The 18,143-nt window shown below is 59.4% G+C and overlaps 2 protein-coding genes across 2 annotated transcripts; one reads left to right on the top strand and one right to left on the bottom strand.

Annotated features, from left to right (window-relative positions):
• LOC141948168 (zona pellucida sperm-binding protein 3-like) lies at positions 1-2,577 on the top strand. Its single transcript, XM_074880302.1, has 9 exons — positions 1-369; positions 818-936; positions 1,026-1,129; positions 1,348-1,525; positions 1,606-1,726; positions 1,818-1,909; positions 2,076-2,212; positions 2,289-2,378; positions 2,453-2,577. The coding sequence occupies exons 1-9, from the start codon at positions 1-3 to the stop codon at positions 2,575-2,577; spliced, it is 1,335 nt and encodes a 444-aa protein (XP_074736403.1).
• Positions 2,578-8,125: 5,548 nt separating this feature from the next.
• LOXL1 (lysyl oxidase like 1) lies at positions 8,126-17,484 on the bottom strand. The gene is made up of 7 exons (XM_074880159.1): positions 16,410-17,484; positions 11,307-11,415; positions 10,142-10,279; positions 9,682-9,838; positions 9,504-9,599; positions 9,193-9,308; positions 8,126-8,810 (listed from the first exon to the last, which is right to left on the bottom strand). Exons 1-7 carry the CDS (start codon positions 17,458-17,460, stop codon positions 8,804-8,806), a joined length of 1,674 nt encoding a protein of 557 aa, XP_074736260.1. The 5' UTR covers positions 17,461-17,484; the 3' UTR covers positions 8,126-8,803.
• Between the last annotated feature and the right edge of the window lie 659 nt (positions 17,485-18,143).

The raw sequence follows: 18,143 nt of genomic DNA, 5'->3' as shown, positions 1-18,143 counted from the left end.
ATGGGACCTGAAAGCGGCTTGATCCTCTCTCTTCTCTGCTGGGCAGTGGGCGAGGTGGCTGCCTACCCACCCTGGGATTTCTCCTGGGGTGAACCAGCAAGCCGGGGAGCACGGGCAGACCCCCACACCTGGTCCTGGGTGGAAGACCCCCAATCTCGAGCCATCTCCAGCCAGCATCCGGTGATGGTGCAGTGCCAGGAGGCTCAGCTGGTGGTGATAGTGAACAGGGACCTCTTTGGTACTGGCCGCCTGGTCAATGCGGCTGACCTGACGCTGGGGCCAGCAGCATGCAAGCATTCCTCGCTGAACCCTGCCCACAACACCGTCACCTTCACTGCCGGCCTCCACGAGTGTGGCAGCATCGTGCAGGTAAGACCTTTTCCCCGCAGTTCTTCTCCCAGTCCCGGGACCCCGCCTGGCATCCCCGCCCCGAGCAGCTCCATCCTCTGTGATGCCAGGGGAGCTCTGGGTGCCGGACGCAGAGCACCGTCGAGGAACACCCTGGGGGAAGGATGAGCAGGTATTTCACCCAAACCAGAGTGTTTTTGCCCAAAGCTGCTTTGCCCTTTCTGCTGGAGACATGCCGATGATGCAAAGCCCTCACGTCAGACCCATTTTCCTTGTGTTTTGGCCCATTAAGAAGTTTAACTTGCTGAAAATGTAGTAGGGCTCCTTCTCCATCCCCTTTTCCCTGGCTTTTCCCCCTTTCTTTGGATTTTCCCAGCATTTTTCAGTTGGGAAAGGATGGCCACATGGCTCAGTGGTGGTAGGAGGTGGGGTGGCCTCGCTGCCGACTTCTCACTGCTTTTCTGCCCAGATCACTCCGGATTCCCTCATCTACCGCACGCTCCTCAACTATGACCCCAGCCCTGCCAGTAACCCCGTCATCATCCGCAGCAACCCCGCTGTCATCCCCATCGAGTGCCACTACCCCAGGTGAGGCCTCCCCATCCTCGGTGCCCCCTGCCCCTGTCCCTCGGGACCAGCACGGGGCCGTATCCTGATGTGCAGTGGTCCTTGCCCAGGAGGGAGAACGTGAGCAGCAATGCCATCCGGCCCACCTGGGCTCCCTTCAGCTCCACACTGTCAGCAGAGGAGAGGCTGGTGTTCTCCCTGCGCCTCATGAACGGTAGGTGGGAAGCCACCCCGACCTGCAGACGGGGGATTTTTCCACCCTTTTCCCAGTGTGGGGAAGCTCAGGGACCCAGCATCCCACTGGGGAGGCCAACCTACCCCATGGCAAACACCAGCACTCCTGCTTTTGGGCTGAGCCTTGGCTCTGATCCCACGGGAGCTTGGGGACAGCTGGAGTCACCCCCGCTTTGTCACCCCGGTGCTATCTTGCAGAGGACTGGAGTGCTGAGAGACCCTTCACTGGTTTCCAACTGGGCGACGTCCTCAACATCCAAGCTGAGGTGAACACGGAGAGCCACGTGCCGCTGCGGTTGTTTGTGGACAGCTGCGTGGCCGCCCTGAGCCCCGGCACCGATTCCTCACCCCACTACACCATCATCGATTTCAATGGGTGAGTCCCAGCGACCTGCTGGCAGCGGCACTGGGGGGACACACACTGGGATGCTGACCCCCTCCACCGTTCCACCCAAGGTGTCTGGTTGATGGGAGGTTGGATGACACCAGCTCTGCCTTCATCACCCCCCGGCCCCAGGAGGACGTGCTGCGCTTCAGGATTGATGTGTTCAGGTTCGCAGGGGATACCAGGAACCTGGTAAGGCTCTGTCCCTCCCCCTGCCAGCCCCAAACCAAGCCGGTGTCCCCCACCAGTGGGTTCCCACCTCTCTCCCTTGCCCTTCCGACAGATCTACATCACCTGCCACCTGAAGGTGACCCCAGCAGACCAAGCCCCGGACCCCCTAAACAAGGCTTGCTCCTTCAACAAAGCCAGAAACACGTGAGTAGCCACCACACTGAGATGGGACACGTCTGATAGGTCCCCACCAGCATCCCACAGCCCCCCAGCATGGCACAGGGATGCGTCACAGACCCAGATTTGCGGGACACGAATGCTCTGTGGGTGCTGAGGGGGCTCCAGTGATGATGCTCTCACCCTGCTACAGCTGGGCACCCGTGGAAGGCACCCGGGACATCTGCAGCTGCTGTGAGACGGGCAACTGTGAGTCCCCTGCGCTCTCCCGAAGGCTCAACCCCCTGGAGCGATGGCCCGGCCGTCGCTTCCGCCGCCACAATGCCGACGGTAAGATCCCCGTGGGGATGCAGGAGACACCCCGGGGATGCGGGACGAGCCCACCTCATCCCTCCTTCCTCCCCAGGGAAAGAGGCTGAAGCTGACGTGGTCATCGGCCCCGTGCTCCTCTCGAGGGACCTGGGCGCAGTGGGAGAGCAGGAGGAGAGAGGTCAGGGTGAGTCCCTGCTGGCCGCGGCCCTGTGGCACAGCCCCGGTGATGAGTCTTAACAGCCCCCCTTGATTTTGCAGGTGGGGTGACGGCAGTGCCCGACGTGGGGACAGGGCTGATCTGCGTGCTGGCTGGTGTGGGGCTGGCCGGTGTGGGGCTGGCCGTCGGCGTGGGGCGCAGGAGGTGCGCCCGTGCCTCGGCGTGAGCGTGGGGCAAGAGCCAAATAAAGCCTGGGAAGGACAAACCGCGTCCGTGCTGCTCCCTCTGCGATGGCACCCTGGGGACATGCCTGGGTGGGGTGTGCTGCCAGGGAGGGACCATCCATCCCCGTGGAGTGCCGGAGCCCCCCCCAGCTCTCGGCGACGTCCCCCATATCTTCACTCGGGTTTCAGCCCTCCCTGGGGCTCAGTTTTGGGAGGTGCCCCACTCGTGGGTGACACTGGGGACAGTCCTCTCACCCTAGAGGAATCCCAGCTGTGTCCCCCCAGCCTTCGGCCACCGCTCCGGGGGGGGGGGGGGGCGGGGGGGCAGAGTAGGGTGCGGGGGTCTCCAGCTCCAGCCAGGGAAGGACCCCAATTCCTTCGGGAGGGCGCGTTTGGGGGGCTCCCCCCTCCTGGAAGAGGACAAGTGACAGCCCGGCCCCCCGCCGTGCACCCCCCCGCTCCCTCCCCGCCCCCGCCGTGGTTTCGGCCGCTGTCCCGGCTCCTCCCGCAGCGGCAGTCCCGGTTCCCTCCGTCCCGCTCCGCTCCGGTCCTCCCCCTTCCCCGCCCTCTCTCCGTCCTACCCCAGCCCGGGGAGCCCCGGCGCGGGGGGAGCCGCCGCCGCCCCCAGCCCCGTCCCAGCCCTCCGCACCGAGCCGGGAGCGGCCGCCCTGAGCCCGGGTGAGGGGCGCCGGGGACCGCGGGCTCCAGTTCTGCGACATTTCAGCCCCAGCCCGACATTAGTAACCAGCGACAGGACGAGAGGAAACAGCCTCAAGTTGCGCCAGCAGAGGTTTAAATGGATATTAAGAAAAATTTCCTCACCAAAAGGGTTGTCAAGCCCTGGAACAGGCTGCCCGGGGAGGCAGCAGAGTCACCATCCCTGGGGGTGTTTAAAAGACGTGTAGAGGTGGCACTTAGGGACATGGTCAGTGGAGGACTTGGCAGAGTTCAGCTAACGGTTGGACTCAATGATCTCAAAGGTTTTCTCCAGCCTAAATGGTTCTATGATTATTTCAGCGCCAGCCCGATGGCGTTTCTTTCAGCCCCAGCCCCTGCCCCACTCTTTCAACCCCAGCCCTACAGTATTTATTACAGCTCCAGACCTTAATTTCTGGCCCAGCTGCAGGGTCTTTATTTCAATTCCAGCCACACACTATGTATTTCAGCTCTCGCCCTACAGGGTTTTATTTCAGCTCCTGCACTACTGTATCTATTTCAGCTCTTCATTCCAGCTGCAGTGACACAGTTGGTATTTCAGCTCCAGCTCTATGTTGTCCCAGTTCCAGTCACGCAGTTGGTATTTCTGCCCCAGCCCCAGGGTTTTTATTTCAGCTCCAGCCCTGCTGTGTTTATCTCGTCTCCAGCTCTGTGACATCTCAGCTCCAGCCCTACAATCTTTATTTCAGCTTTAGCTCTACTGTTTGAGCTCTAGCTCCACATCTTCCCACCACCTCCTATAAGAGTCGGTCAGAAGATCAGCATTGTCTCAACATTGTCATCGGGGACATGGACAGTGAGGTCCCTGACAACAGCCTGTTTGGAGCGCAGTTGCTGATCCCTGGAGTGGAATGTGGTGCAAAGGCTCCTGAATGCAGAACTGTGTGGCACAGCCAGTGCAGTGCTGTTCTCCTGAGCACTGACCCATGTGGTGCAGGCAGTGCTGTGCTGTTCTTCGGTGCCTGAGCCACAGAATCACAGAATCATCTCGGTTGGAAGGGACCTTGAAGATCATCTAGTCCAACCGTTAACCCAGCACTGACAGATCCCAACTCCACCAGATCCCTCAGCGCTATGTCAACCCGACTCTTCAACCCCTCCAGGGATGGGGACTCCCCCCCTGCGCTGGGCAGCCCATTCCAACGCCCAACAACCCCTTCTGCAAAGAAATCCTTCCTAAGAGCCAGTCTGACCCTGCCCTGGCACAACTTGAGGCCATTCCCTCTTGTCCTATCGCTTGTTCCTTGGCTCAAGAGACTCATCCCCCCTCTCTGCACCCTCCTTTCAGGGAGTTGTAGAGGGCCATGAGGTCTCCCCTCAGCCTCCTCTTCTCCAGACTAAACCCCCCCAGTTCCCTCAGCCGCTCCCCATCAGACCTGTGCTCCAGACCCTGCACCAGCTCCGTTGCCCTTCTCTGGACACGCTCGAGTCATTCAATGGCCTTTTTGGAGTGAGGGGCCCAAAACTGAACCCAGTCATCGAGGTGCGGCCTCACCAGTGCTGAGCACAGGGGTGAGATCCCTTCCCTGTCCCTGCTGGCCACGCTATTGCTGATACAAGCCAGGATGCCTTTGGCCTTCTTGGCCACCTGGGCACACTGCTGGTTCATGTTTAGCCGGCTGTCAACCAACACCCCCAACAACGCTGCCGTGCAGTACAAAGAGTGCTGTGCTATTGTTCGGTACCTGGGCCTAGCCGGAGCTGTTAGAGATAACCACATAGCCACTGTCAAAAAAGATGGATCGCAACTGCTGCCATAACATCGATGAAGAAATCATGAACCTTAGACGAACTTTGCTTCATTATAATACCAAAACACACCTCCTGGTTGAAGGTTACCCACCTCCAAGACTGACCACACCTTGGACACTCCCCCCTGCACACACTCGATGGCCTCGCTCGAGAAGGGTGGAGATATGATCATTGAATTCTGAGAAGAGCGGAGACCCCTGAGGCAGAGGTGTGTTACTAAGCATAAAAGATGACTTCTGGACAACGAAAATTGGAAGCTTCCCCACCAAGGACCACAACGATTGACGACGCAGCATCAGCTGGACCCAGGACCGTTAGGATGTCGTGAGATCAGCGGTGGTAGCTATAACCTCTCTCCCTCCTCTCTCTAAACTTTACTTTTCTCCTTCCTTTCACCCATCTCTATCGCGTGCCACTTCACAGGCAACACAATAAAGTTTCACTGTTTGATTACTGCTATCCCCTTTGGTGTTGGTCACCTTAATTTTGCACTTTCAAGATCATAGCAAACGAACCATCACGAGTCCACCGAGTGGACCGTGACACCTCCACATGAAAGCTGCTCCAGGTTCTCACGGCAGACTGGGGCTGTTGACAAGGTCGTAAATCAATCACCATCACCACTCAAATACCAGTATGAGCTGTCCTAACTGTCCCAGTAGTGGCTTAATTATCACATCAGCCCCCAGCGTGTAGCTCACCCACCGAGTTCAGCCCGGTACCTGCTGGCCTCCTGTGCTCTGGGGGCAAATGCAACCTCAGGGGAGGGTCCCATGGCCCTGCCCAACACCCCCCCACCTGCCCACAGCCCCCCAAGATGGTGTTTGGGGGCTGGGAACAGCTGCTCGGCCTCTGGTTCCCCATCCCCAAAGGCGGCACTTGGGCTGGGTCTGAGCCCCACAAACACCACCCTGGGCCCACCAGTTTTCAGGCCCAGAAAGGCAGCACTTGGCTCCCTTCCCACGCTCTGAAAACACAGCACATACTTTTTTTTTTTTTTTTTTTTTGGCTGCTGAACCCCCCGACCGAGCCACTTTTAGTCTCAGTCTCAGGGGCTGGAACCCCCCGATTGCTGCGGCGGCCCCAAGGCAGCTCCCGGCCCCGGCAGGATGGGGGGGGGGGGGGGGGCAGCTCCTGTCCGCCCAGGGAAGCTTCACTGCACTTCTGTAGCTTCAGGGTCGTATTTTTTTATAAACAGTGTGTTTGTAGGAAGATAATAAAATAATAATAGTTTCATTATTATCTTTAACTACTTGGTCAAGCGCCCAGAGCCGCCAACAGCCGGAGCTCGCAGAGAGTCCGCGGCCCTCCTGCGGGGACTGCCGGGCCCGGGGGCAGGTGGGGCGGGGCCGGAGGGAGGGAGTGGGCCGGGATTGGGTGTGGAGGAGAGGGGGGCGTGGCCGTATTGAAGGAGCGGGTCGGGATTGGGTGTAGAGGAGAGGAGGGCGGGGCCGGATAGCAGGAACAGGCCGGGATTGGGTGTAGAGGAGAGGGGGGCGGGGACATATTGAAGGCGCGGGTCGGGATTGGGTGTAGAGGAGAGGGGGCGGGGCCGGATTGAAGGAGCGGGTCGGGATTGGGTGTACAGGAGAGGAGGGCGGGGCCGGATAGCAGGAACGGGCCGGGATTGGGTGTAGAGGAGAAGGGGAGGGGCGGGGCCATATTGAAAGAGCGGGCCGGGATTGGGTGTAGAGGATAAGGGCGGGGCGGGGCCATGTTGAAGATGTGGGTCGGGATTGGGTGTAGAGGAGACGGGGGCGGGGCCATATTGAAGAAGTGGGTCGGGATTGGGTGTAGAGGAGACGGGCGGGGAGGGACCAGATTGAAGGGAAGGGCCGGGATTGGGCGGGTCGGAGACGGGCGGGGGCGGGTCTGTTAGGTCGGATTGGGCCAAGGGGAGACGGGCGGGGCGCGGCCTCGGGCCGGGATTGGCGGCGCGGAGCGTCCGTCGGGGGCTGTGGGCGGTGAGCCGGGGAGCGGGCTGCCATGGCCGGGCCGCCGAGTCCCCGTCGGCGGGGGCGGGGACAGGAGCCCGGGGCAGGCGGCGAGGGGCACCGGCCACCACCGCCGGCGGGAGCGGGGGGGGCTCGGGACGTCCCCTGGGCCGTGGGGCTGCGCGGCGGGGGGGGCTATGGATTAAATCATAATACAGAGATGACAAGTGTGGGGACAAGGGTTGGGGCGGGAAGGACGGGATCTGGGCCAGCGGATGGCTCCCAAAGCACAAAGGATGGCACCAAGAGGGTGACCGTGGCCCACGCCCCCTCCCCGGCCAGGGCACAGAATCACAGAATCTATTTGGTTGGAAAAGCCCTTGAAGCTCCTCCAGTCCAACCATGAACCTCACCCTGACCGTTCCCAACTCCACCAGATCCCTCAGCGCTGGGTCAACCCGACTCTTCAACCCCTCCAGGGATGGGGACTCCCCCCCTGCCCTGGGCAGCCCATTCCAACGCCCAACAACCCCTTCTGCAAAGAAATCCTTCCTAAGAGCCAGTCTGACCCTGCCCTGGCGCAGCTTGAGGCCATTCCCTCTTGTCCTGGCGCTGGTTCCTTGGCTCAAGAGACTCATCCCCCCTCTCTGCACTCTCCTTTCAGGGAGTTGAAGAGGGCCATGAGGTCTCCCCTCAGCCTCCTCTTCTCCAGACTAAACCCCCCCAGTTCCCTCAGCCGCTCCCCATCAGACCTGTGCTCCAGACCCTGCACCAGCTCCGTTGCCCTTCTCTGGACACGCTCGAGTCATTCAATGGCCTTTTTGGAGTGAGGGGCCCAAAACTGAACCCACACATCGAGGTGCGGCCTTACCAGTGCTGAGCACAGGGGTGAGATCCCTTCCCTGTCCCTGCTGGCCACGCTAGTGCTGGTACAAAAGGGCAGGCAGCGAGGAGCTCTTGGGGTGTCTTTGGGAGCGCATCCCCCCCGCCCCCCGCCATGTGCGGTGCCTTCTGCTCCCCAGTATCCAGGATTCAAGCGCAACATCCTTGAATTCCTGTAGGTCACCTCTCAGGGGAGATCCCCATCCCATTCGTGGCCCCAGAGGGCTGTCACAGTGTTGTGCAGTCTCAGTTAAACACCAAACCCTCAAAAGCAACGTGTTTTTAATGATTTCTGTTTTTAAAGCTCGTGAAAATAATAATAATAATAATAAACCAAGACTTCCAGTCATCTCAAGGACTCCCTCCCTGGTTTTAAAAGCCAAACAGATGGAGCAAGCCCCCCCCCCCCCCCCCCCCCATTAAGGTGACGGGATTTCCAGCACCTTCAGTCCCAAAAGCATCCCGTCGTGGCAGACACCTCGAGAAGAGGGGGTGAGCATCCCTGCCAGGGCAACACCTCCACATCGGGGTTGTCGTCTTCTTCCCCAGAGAGATGGCATTGTCGGAGACCCCCCCCCCCAAAAAAAAGGCCAAAGGGGTTAAAGACTACAGAGCTCTCTATTGCTAATATGCGATTTACATCATTTATACAGCATTTAGGGGCCCCTGCCTTTATTCCAGCTAAAATTCGGCATCAGTTTCCCTTAGGAAATGGAAAAAAAATGAAGGTTAAAGAAAAGTTAAGTATAAAAAAATATTTCAAAGATCCATTCTTGCTTCTCCTCCTTTTAACATGAAGAAATGGATTTTTTTTGGGGGGGGGGTCTCGAGGAGCTGCTGATGGGCTCCGGGGTCTCCAGTGGGACAGAGGAGCCAGTTCAGGCACTTTCTCAAGAGAGGGACAGAGGCTGGGGCAGGTGATGTCCCTCTGGCCCTGCTCCCATCAAGATCTGAAAGAAGACAAAAAAAAAAAAATCCCAGGATTTGGAGAATGTGCTTAGGAAGACATTTTAAAATGTTATTCCAAACACGGGGGTGGGGGGGTGGGGTGGGGGTGGGGGTGGGGGGGTTCTTTTGAAACCCAGCTTCCTTCTTCCCTAGAATAACAAGGAAATTCAATATAAACATCCCAAAAGGGAGTGAGACACCAACCCCCAACTCCACCGCTGGCGAAATCCAGCTCTTTTTTTATGCTGGCAGAGAAACCCGGATGAAAGGGACAAAAAAGGGAATTAAACTGCTCAGGTCTGACCCCGTCTCTGTTTTTTTTTGATGGCCGAGGGAAGAACAGAGGACAGACAGACAGAGGAGGACAGACAGATATCTCCTTACTGGGAAATCTTGCAGTTTGTCGTGGCGACGTAGCGTCCGGTGTAATGGATGTTGCACCTCACCACGTTGTTGGTGAAGTCTGACTCCAGGACGATGTATTTGGGGTTCACTTGAACCTAAAAATGGGGGAAGGGGAAGAAAAAACACCCCTAAAAATTAGGAAGAGGGTGGACAAGCAGCACCCAATCCATGTTAAAGAGATGGCCGTGAAAAAGGCGCATGGTCCTGAACACGATGGTTAAGAAGATCACAAACCAACCCCAAACTGGTAACATTTGCCCCTAAAAATCTTCCCCAGTGACCCTGGCCACCTTTAAGACGTAATTCCCTGGCTGCACATCTGTTATATCGATCCACTGGCAGTCGATGTCGGCGTTGTAGGTGTCGTAGCAGCCCGGGCTTAAGCCCTGCGGGGAGAAAAGGGGGTTCAGGGTGTGCTGGGGGGTGCTGACTCCCAAGGAACCCTTTGAGCATCCCCCCCAAAGGCACCTGAGTATGGGCCGTGCAGGCGTAACGCTTCAGGTTGCCGAAATCGCAGGTGGTGTCCTCCAGGCAGAAGCTGGCCTTGTGGCCCTCGGCCACCTTCCTCCCCGTGGTGGCATCCAGCAGGTCGTAGTGGCTGAACTCATCCATGCTGTGGTAGTGCCTGGGGATGGGGGGGGATGGACCCACAGTCAGGGTGACCCGCCCCAAATGACGCCATCCCCTTCCCCAGTGTGATTCTGGGGGCTCCTCATCAACCCTGGGCTTGCCAGCTCCCTCCTTGGGGACATTAATTGGAGGAGCTTGGTGGCTTTAGGGACAAAGAGGCGAAGCAAGGTGACACCTGCCCCCCCCCCCACCCCGAAAGATCTCAAAGCAAAGCCACAAAAAGGGGGAAATGCCATTAAAAAAGCCTTAAAACGGCCATGAAAAGGAGGGCTGATGGAGGGGAGGTGGGGACACTCACTGGTGACAGCTGTGCCACTCCCAGCTGTGCCGGGGCCGGCTGGGCAGAAAGTCGGCCGTGCCCTGGTTCTTCACCCGCTGGGGAAACCGCAGGAGCACCCGCACATCGTAGTCGGTGGCTTCAGCGGTGTAGGCAGTGCTGAGGATATCAGGGAGAGTCAACACCAATGTCCCCCCTGCCCTCAGCCCCAGCCCCAGGGGACAGGAGGCCCCCCCCAGGTGTGGGGCGCAGGCTCAGCCCTGGCACCCCTGGGGAGGAAAATCCCCAGCAAGCACCTGGGAGAGTTTCCTCCGTGGAAAAGGAAATGATGAAAAAAGGAGAGGAGAGGTCCCCTGCCCTGCAGCACCTGCCAGACACCTTTGTGCTTTGCTTTGCTCTTTGCTCTGTGCTTTGCTTCAAATTTTACTTAGCTCTTCACTCTGCCCTTTGCCCTCTCCTCTCCTCTCCTCCTCTCCTCTCCTCTCCTCTCCTCTCCTCTCCTCTCCTCTCCTCTCCTCTCCTCTCCTCTCCTCTCCTCTCCTCTCCTCTCCTCTCCTCTCCTCTCCTCTCCTCTCCTCTCCTCTCCTCTCCTCTCCTCTCCTCTCCTCTCCTCTCCTCTCCTCTCCTCTCCTCTCCTCTCCTCTCCTCTCCTCTCCTCTCCTCTCCTCTCCTCTCCTCTCCTCTCCTCTCCTCTCCTCTCCTCTCCTCTCCTCTCCTCTCCTCTCCTCCCCTCCCCTCCCCTCCCCTCCCCTCCCCTCCCCCCTCCCCTCCCCTCCCCTCCCCTCCCCTCCCCTCCCCTCCTCTCCTCTCCTCTCCTCTCCTCTCCTCTCCTCTCCTCTCCTCTCCTCTCCTCTCCTCTCCTCTCCTCTCCTCTCCTCTCCTCTCCTCTCCTCTCCCTCTTCTTCCCTTCCCCTTTCCGCTCCTTTCCTCTTTCCTTCTCTCCTCCATCCTTTTCTTTCATCCTTCTTCTTCCCCATCCCTCTTCCCTTTCCTCTTCCCTTCACTTTCCCCTTTCCTTCCCCTCTCCTCCATCCTTCTCCTTCATCCTCTCCTCCCTCACCAGCACATCCCCCATGCCCCCCCCACCTGCCCACTCCCCATTGCCCCTTCATCCCAGGACCCCCCCTCTCTCCCCCCATGTCCCCTGCGCCCCAGGACACGGCCCGTACCCCACGGCTGCTCCTACCTGGCCAGGCACTTCTCCTCAGCCGCGCAGCGCAGCGAGTACAGGTGAGCTCGCTGCACGTAGGTGGACGCTTGCACGTAGTTGGGGTCCGGCACCAAGTCGGGGAGACCTGCCAGGAGGATGGGGACAGCCCTTAGGATGGGCACAGGGCCTGGGAACAAGGCTTGGGGATGCAGTGGTCCCCTCCTTGAAGCAGCCAGCCCCGACCTCGTGGGGAAGTTTTGCTTCGGTCACCACCACATTTTTTTAATTTTAAACTGCAGATGGAAAATCCTCCCTTCCCCTCCCCTTCCCCCCCCAGCTCCTGCTGGCAAATCCCAATCCTCCATTTTCCTACAGCAGGATTGCTCAACCCGTCCTCCTGGAAGCGATTACACCCAGCCCTGCCCGGCCGCCATGCCCGGCCACCCTGCAAGAGGTTATAGGGGTCCCCCCGAGCCCCCCCACTCCCTCCTTTGCAGCAGCCAGGGATGGGGGCGTGACACGACCCCCCAAAACGGGTGGTCCCTATTTCCTGCCCTGTTTCCTGTTTTTCACCCCAAAACAGGGGTGTAAGTGTGGGCTTTGCTAACCCCGGCCCCTCTGCACCATTATCCCTCCTCTCCTTTAATTCCCAATGTTGCCCCACGCTTGGGGCCAAGTTGAAGCGAGCTGCAGACAGACAGACAGACAGACAGACAGCTGCAGGGATGGGTGGGGGCTGCCTTGCTTTCCAAAAGCATTACGGAGTCCAGCTGGAGCTGGCAGTTCCCCCCCCCCCAGCAACGCCCTTTCACACCTCCCCTTCCCAAAGGCTCCTCTGGGACCACGGACCCGGAAAGCATCCTCACATCTGCCGCTCAAGAAGGACCAGGATGGGGGGGATGCTCCCCAGGCACTCTATGCCTCAGTTTCCCTCCTCAGAGGCCTCTGCAAAGCCAAGCCCTGCTCCACAACAACCTCTGCCTAGCATCTCTCCTCCCTGCAAGCTCACCAGTCTGTCCCCATCCCTATCCTCAGCCCTATCTTCATCCCCATTCCCATCCCCATCCTCATCCCCATCCTCACCTCTCATCCTCATTCCCTTCCCCACTCCCCTCCCTGTCCCCATCCCCATCTTCACCCCATCCCTGTCTCTGTCCCCATCCACATCCCCATCTTTATCCTCATCCTCCTCCCCATTCTTGTCCTCATCCGTGTCCTCGTCCTCATCCCCATCCTCATCCTCATTCCCATCCCCTTTCAAAGGACCAGAGAGCTTCAGCCACACTGGCTCCTCCCCTTGCACCCAGACACTTTCCAGCACACTTCCTTTTTTTCCCTCCTATTTTTTTATCCCTATTTTCCCTTTTTTCCATGGGCAAAAAGAACAATGCCTTCTTGTTTCTTGGCCTGCCTTCCCTCGAGGGATCACGTCACTCCATTGGAGCTCGTTTCCTGCCCCGCTTGCTTGGTCATCGCTGCTGATGTAATACCCAGGGGGGGCCACGCACGCCAGGGGGGAAAATCAGGAAAGCTTGGAAAGACTTTTTCCCCCCCCCTTAAAAAAAATTAATAATAAAAAAAGCGACTGAGAAAGACCCCTGGGCCCCGTCCCGCTTGCAAGAGGAACATTTGTCATTTATGAAACAGCTTTTCCTCCCCGCTGTTGTTTATAATAAATTCTTGGACGCTCCAGAGAGAAACCCGACTCCTTTACCAACGGGGAGTTTTATTTTCCCCCCACGACGGAGCTTGCCCTGGATGGCCCCATTGTTATTGTAGGGTCTCACGCCTGATTTTCAGCTCAGGCCCGGCAGCGAAGGGTCAAACCGCAAGTGCCAGCATTGTTTGGGTTAATAGGATGGCAGAATCTGGCCCCACCACCTTCCAAATGTCCCCTTATCACAGCAGGGTGCTGAACTGTCCTCATCCAGGGCTGGCCAAACGCTGATCCTTTTTGCTGAGCCAGCACTCTTCCATCTCCTGCAAGTCAGGGGACCTGGCAGCCCCCCGCTATCGCCTCCGAAAAGGGACAACCACAGCAAGAAAATGTTTGTTTTTCCTCCTCCGCCCCTCGGCCTGCCCCGGGTTGCTGCCAGAGAAGATTTCCTTCTTCTTCACCGTGAAAATTAGAATAATAAAAAAAGGCAGGCCTGCTCCCCACCGCGCTGTTTGTGCAGGTGTGCTGGGCTTAGCCGAAAAATCCCAGCTCCAGCAGTTTTCCGAGAGGGTGGCTGCTTTGCCTCCCTGTGCCCAGCAGTGCCGTGTCCCAGCCCTGGAGATGCAGACAGCACCAAAGTGGGTGGCTGTGAGCAGCAGGGACAAGGGTGTGGGGACAACCCCGTGCGACCGAGACGCGCCCCTCCAGCCCAGCCCAGCCCTGCAGCATCCCTTCCCCAGCGCCTCTGGACTCATCCCTCATCCCATGCCGTAGCATCCCTCCTCCAGCACCTCCTGACACACCCCTTCATCCCCCCCATCCCCCCCCGCCGAATCTTCTCAGGATCCCCGGTTGGTGGTTAAACGCCTGAAGATAGCAACAAAATCAACCCAAACCCACCGCCAAGCCCACAAAAGGGCAACTTTCCCAGCAAGATTGTCATCTCCTGGCCCAGGTGCCTCATCCATGAGTGATGGCATCCTTGGGTGTCACCACAGCCACCATGACTCTTAGTGGGTACCAAAATCCCCATCACCCCATGGGATTTCCAAATCCCATCCCATTCAAAAACCAACCCTGGGCAACGCATTTGCATGAGGGCAAGGTGAAAAACCCCACTGGAGATGGAGGAAAGCAGAAGGGAGGGGTCCAGGTAGAGGTCAGGGTGAGGAAGCCCCTGGAGATGGCTCCTTGAGGGTCGGTCGAGGGTGGGGAGCCCCAGTGGGAACTGGCACCTTGGCTGAACCCCACGAGGAGAGGTGGGCTATCTGCCTCCATGGCTTAGGTGCCACGTGGGCTTGGCTTTCACCATCCTCCTTTGCATGAGATGATTCAGGCCCTGAGCAAGATCTGGGTGACACTTGGGTCCTCTGCAGTGGTCCTGAGCAGGAGACATGAAGACTTTTGGTGTCTCCTCCCCATCTTCTTGCCAAAGCCTGATTTGCTGCATTTATCCCCCTCCCTTGACCAAGCCACATGAGATGTTCCTCTCCTACCTCCACCACGGCCTGGCCACCTATAGATTTAGGAATGGAAACTATTTCAACTCTTATCTTCCAAGATGTCTTCATCGGCTGGTTTGGATGGAGGGAGGCGGACGACCACAACGCTCATGAAAACCCCAGTAAAGCCCCTCATAAAAGCCAGTGGGATCTAATTGCTTAATTAACCCCCCCAGGTGCCCCAGCGAGGGGTTGGGAATGCCGCACATTCCTGACTGAGCCGTGGGATTAGGAGGCTCTTAAAGAGCTTAGGCGCATAATTAACATCTGATTCGGCTTTATAAAGTGTTTTGACCAATTAAGAAACCTGCCTGAAGGGTGGCCCTGCAGGTGACAGGCTTGGAGGTTTTTTTTGGTGACCCCCAGGGAGGTGACAGCTTTCCACAAACAAACCTTGGCTGGAGAGAGCAGCAGGTGACTTGAAGGAGAGGCCAGGCAGTGGGGTGGCCCCAGAGAGCCACCACCCTGGGCTGGTGAGATGATTTTTATTCCCTTCTTTAGATTTATTAAGGAAAAATGTGAAGAAGGAGACTGAGGGGCTCCTGCACAGAGAGGTGGGTGTCCCGTTGATGGCCTCATTGGCCAACGAGTGTTGTCCACCCCCCCATGGGTACCCTGATCCCCCTTGGCAGAGCCACAGCACCAGCACCTCCTGGCCCAGCTTCCAGGGATCCTTGAAGGACACAGCCTTTGCCAACAGGGAGAAGATAAGCTTGGCAGGCATCTTCCCATTTCCTTCTATCACCTCGGGTCATCTGCAGGGCAGCCGTCCCCAGGTGACACAGGACCGCAGCATCCCTCATCCCTGCATCCCTCGCCCCTCCATTCCTCTCCTGGCAGAAGCGGCTGCTCCCAGGGAGGTGGGCAGAGATCTGGAGGAAGATCCTCTCTGTACAAACCCTCTCCCCAACTTCTTTCCCACACATCTTCAGCGAGGCCAGCTGGACTTCGGGCTGACCTAGCCCGGCTGCTCTTGCTGTGTTTACTCGATCGCACGCAATGGGGCAGGGCTGGGATGAATGCTTCCCCCAGTATGAACCCTCTGGGATGGGTTTTTCTCAGAAACCAGGGACGGGGCTGGATGGGTTATGGGGTCAGATGGGTCAGAGGCTCCAGCTGAGATGGGTTTCCCAAGGGACAGGCAGGGAACAGATCCCCCAGGCTGCTGCTCCTCACGCCCTCCAGCCTTGCTTCCAATTTCACCATGGAGCAAAAACACTCTCGGCAAGCCTCAGCCAAAAGCCACAGGATTTCATCAGGATTGGGGTCAGTAGGACGTGAAATGACAGCGTCCCTGCTGCGACCTTGGTCCCCTGCTGCAGCCCCGAAGCAGCCGGCACGGGCGGGCGATGGGTGCGATCGGCCCCGGCTGAGGCACCACAGATCCACCTGTGAACCGAGCGTGCCCCAGCACAGGGCACATGGCCCGGATGACTCGGGACACGGCACTGTCCTACCCCAGGAACACGGCGTGTCTCCAACCCACGGCACACTGTCACACCACAGATGCAGGATGACCTGGGACATGTCACACGGCCACCCCAGGAGCATGGTGTGACCCCAACCCATGGCACACAGCATCCCATGCAGAGAGGATGGCCTGGGACACGGCACAGACCCACCCCATGAGCACAGTGTCCTCCCATCCCACAGCACAGACCCACCCCACAAATGCAGGATGACCTGGGACATGGCACAGACCCACCCCAAGCCCAGACCCCACTGGAACTTGCTCCTTTGCACCCCTTCCCTTTCCTCCCTGTTTTGCACCATCATTCCCAAAATATGTAGGGTCTCCAATGGCCCCTTGGCAATCCCTTGGCCACATTTGTCCCCATAGCACCAGGGTAGCATCCTTGGAGAGCAACTGGCACCAGACACGGGTGCCTCAGGGATGCCTTCTCCCCGGGTGATGAAGCACCCAGGCACCATCCCACCCTGGGGAGCTGCCACCCACCCCAGGGTCCCCCCCAGACTCACCCCGTCCACCGTGGCTGGGCCTGTAGACGCTGCCCACGCTGACCCGGGCTTGGCTATCGGGGACAGCTTGTGGCATTTCAGGACTCCTGGCAGGCAGGTAGGGCTCGGGGCGAGGAACACCGTAAGGCTCCAGCGCCCGAAAAGGCGGCTGCGGCTCGTAGGGTGGGTACTGGCCCCCGTACCCTGTCCCGGTGGGAGGTTGTAGGTTGTCCGCTGATGCGATGCCGTGGCCGGCGGGTTGCTGGTTGGCGTACGAGTCCGGGCCGCCCTGCTCCGGTGAGCCCCCGGTGTCGTGGTACAAGCTATGGGAGTACCGGCGGTCCAGCCCATCAACCGGTTGGGGGGCAGCGGGCACGTAGGGGCGTTCAGCCGCCGGGTAGTAACCCTGGGCTCTATAGGGGCTCTGCTCCTCCCCGTAGTCCTCGTAGCGTGCCCGGGGTTGGAAGGGGTACACCACGCTGGCGCTCGCCGCCGCCGAAGCCACGGCCGCCCCGCCGGTGCCGGTACTGCGGTAATAGGTGTACGCCTCGTCGTACGCGCGGGGGGCCTCGTAGGGCTCGTACTGGGGGGCGAAGGGGAATTGGGGGTACGCCGGCTGCCCGACGGAGGCGTAGGCGAAGGACGAGGAGGAGGAGGAGGAAGACTGGCGCGGGCGGCCGGCAGGCCGTACCCGTTGCGAGGCAGTAGTGTCGCCCACCGGTCCCTCACGCCAGTTTTCGGGCACCTGCCCGAAACCGAAGGGATGCCGCGTCTGCCCCCGCACCGTCTCGGAGCCCGGCCGCGGCGGGACGGCCGGTGCCTGCCTCCGGACGCTGCCCGTTCCTCCGGTCACCGCTCCCGCCAGCAGCAACCGGTTCCCTCCGGGCCTCTCCTGCCCCGCCGGTACATACTCGGCGCCGGTATTAAGCAAGCTGTAAACGCGGCCGTTGTTCTCCCACTGGATCAGCTGCCTCCACGGCTGCCCGCCGCCTGCCTGCTCCTGCCCGCCCGCCAGCAGGCAGAGCCCGCAGCCCAGCGCTGCCCACAGCCCCCAGGCTCCCCGCCGCGCCATCCCGGTAGCGGTTGCCCGCCGGCCCCCGGCACCGCGGCGGCTTCCCCCAGCGCCCGCCGCCCAGCCCCGGCGGAGCGGCTCCCGGGGCGGGCGGAGCGGCCGCGCTCCCCGGCGGCGGCGGCGGCGGCGGCGGCGGCGGCGGCGGCGGGGAGGGAAGCGGAGAGGGGGGGGGGGGGGGGGAAGCGGCGCCGCCGGGTCCTAGGACCCGCCTCCGGCACCGATCCTGCCCTGGGGGAGCCGGGAGGAAGGGCTGCAGGGTGCTGGCCGCACGAAAAGTTCCATTCGGGATAAAAAACCTGAGATTTCGGCCTTTTTACACTGTTTTAAAACGCTGGCACGATTCATACTTTCAAAATTTGGGGCGAATTCTGCGGGGTTTGGGGCTTAGAAACCGCCTCCGGCACGGATCCTGCCCTCCAGGAGCCGGGAGGAAGGCTGCAGGGTGCTGGCTGCACGCAAAATGCATCCAGTCTGGATAAAACCCTGAAATTTCAGCTTTTTTACACTTTCTTTAACCCTGGCACGATTCATACCTTCAAAATTTGGGGTGAATTCTGCAGGGTTTTGGTCCTAGGAACCGCCTCTGGCACAGATCCTGCCCTCCAGGTGCTGGGGGGAAGGCTGCAGGGTGCTGGCTGCACGCAAAATGCATCCACGTGGGATAAAACCCTGAAATTTCAGCT

Source organism: Strix uralensis, chromosome 11 (genome assembly GCF_047716275.1).
Source record: "Strix uralensis isolate ZFMK-TIS-50842 chromosome 11, bStrUra1, whole genome shotgun sequence".
In the NCBI taxonomy this organism is placed as follows: Eukaryota; Metazoa; Chordata; class Aves; order Strigiformes; family Strigidae; genus Strix; species Strix uralensis.
The sequence above is the reverse complement of the archived record's forward strand: the minus strand, read 5'-3'. Positions and strand labels throughout refer to the sequence as shown.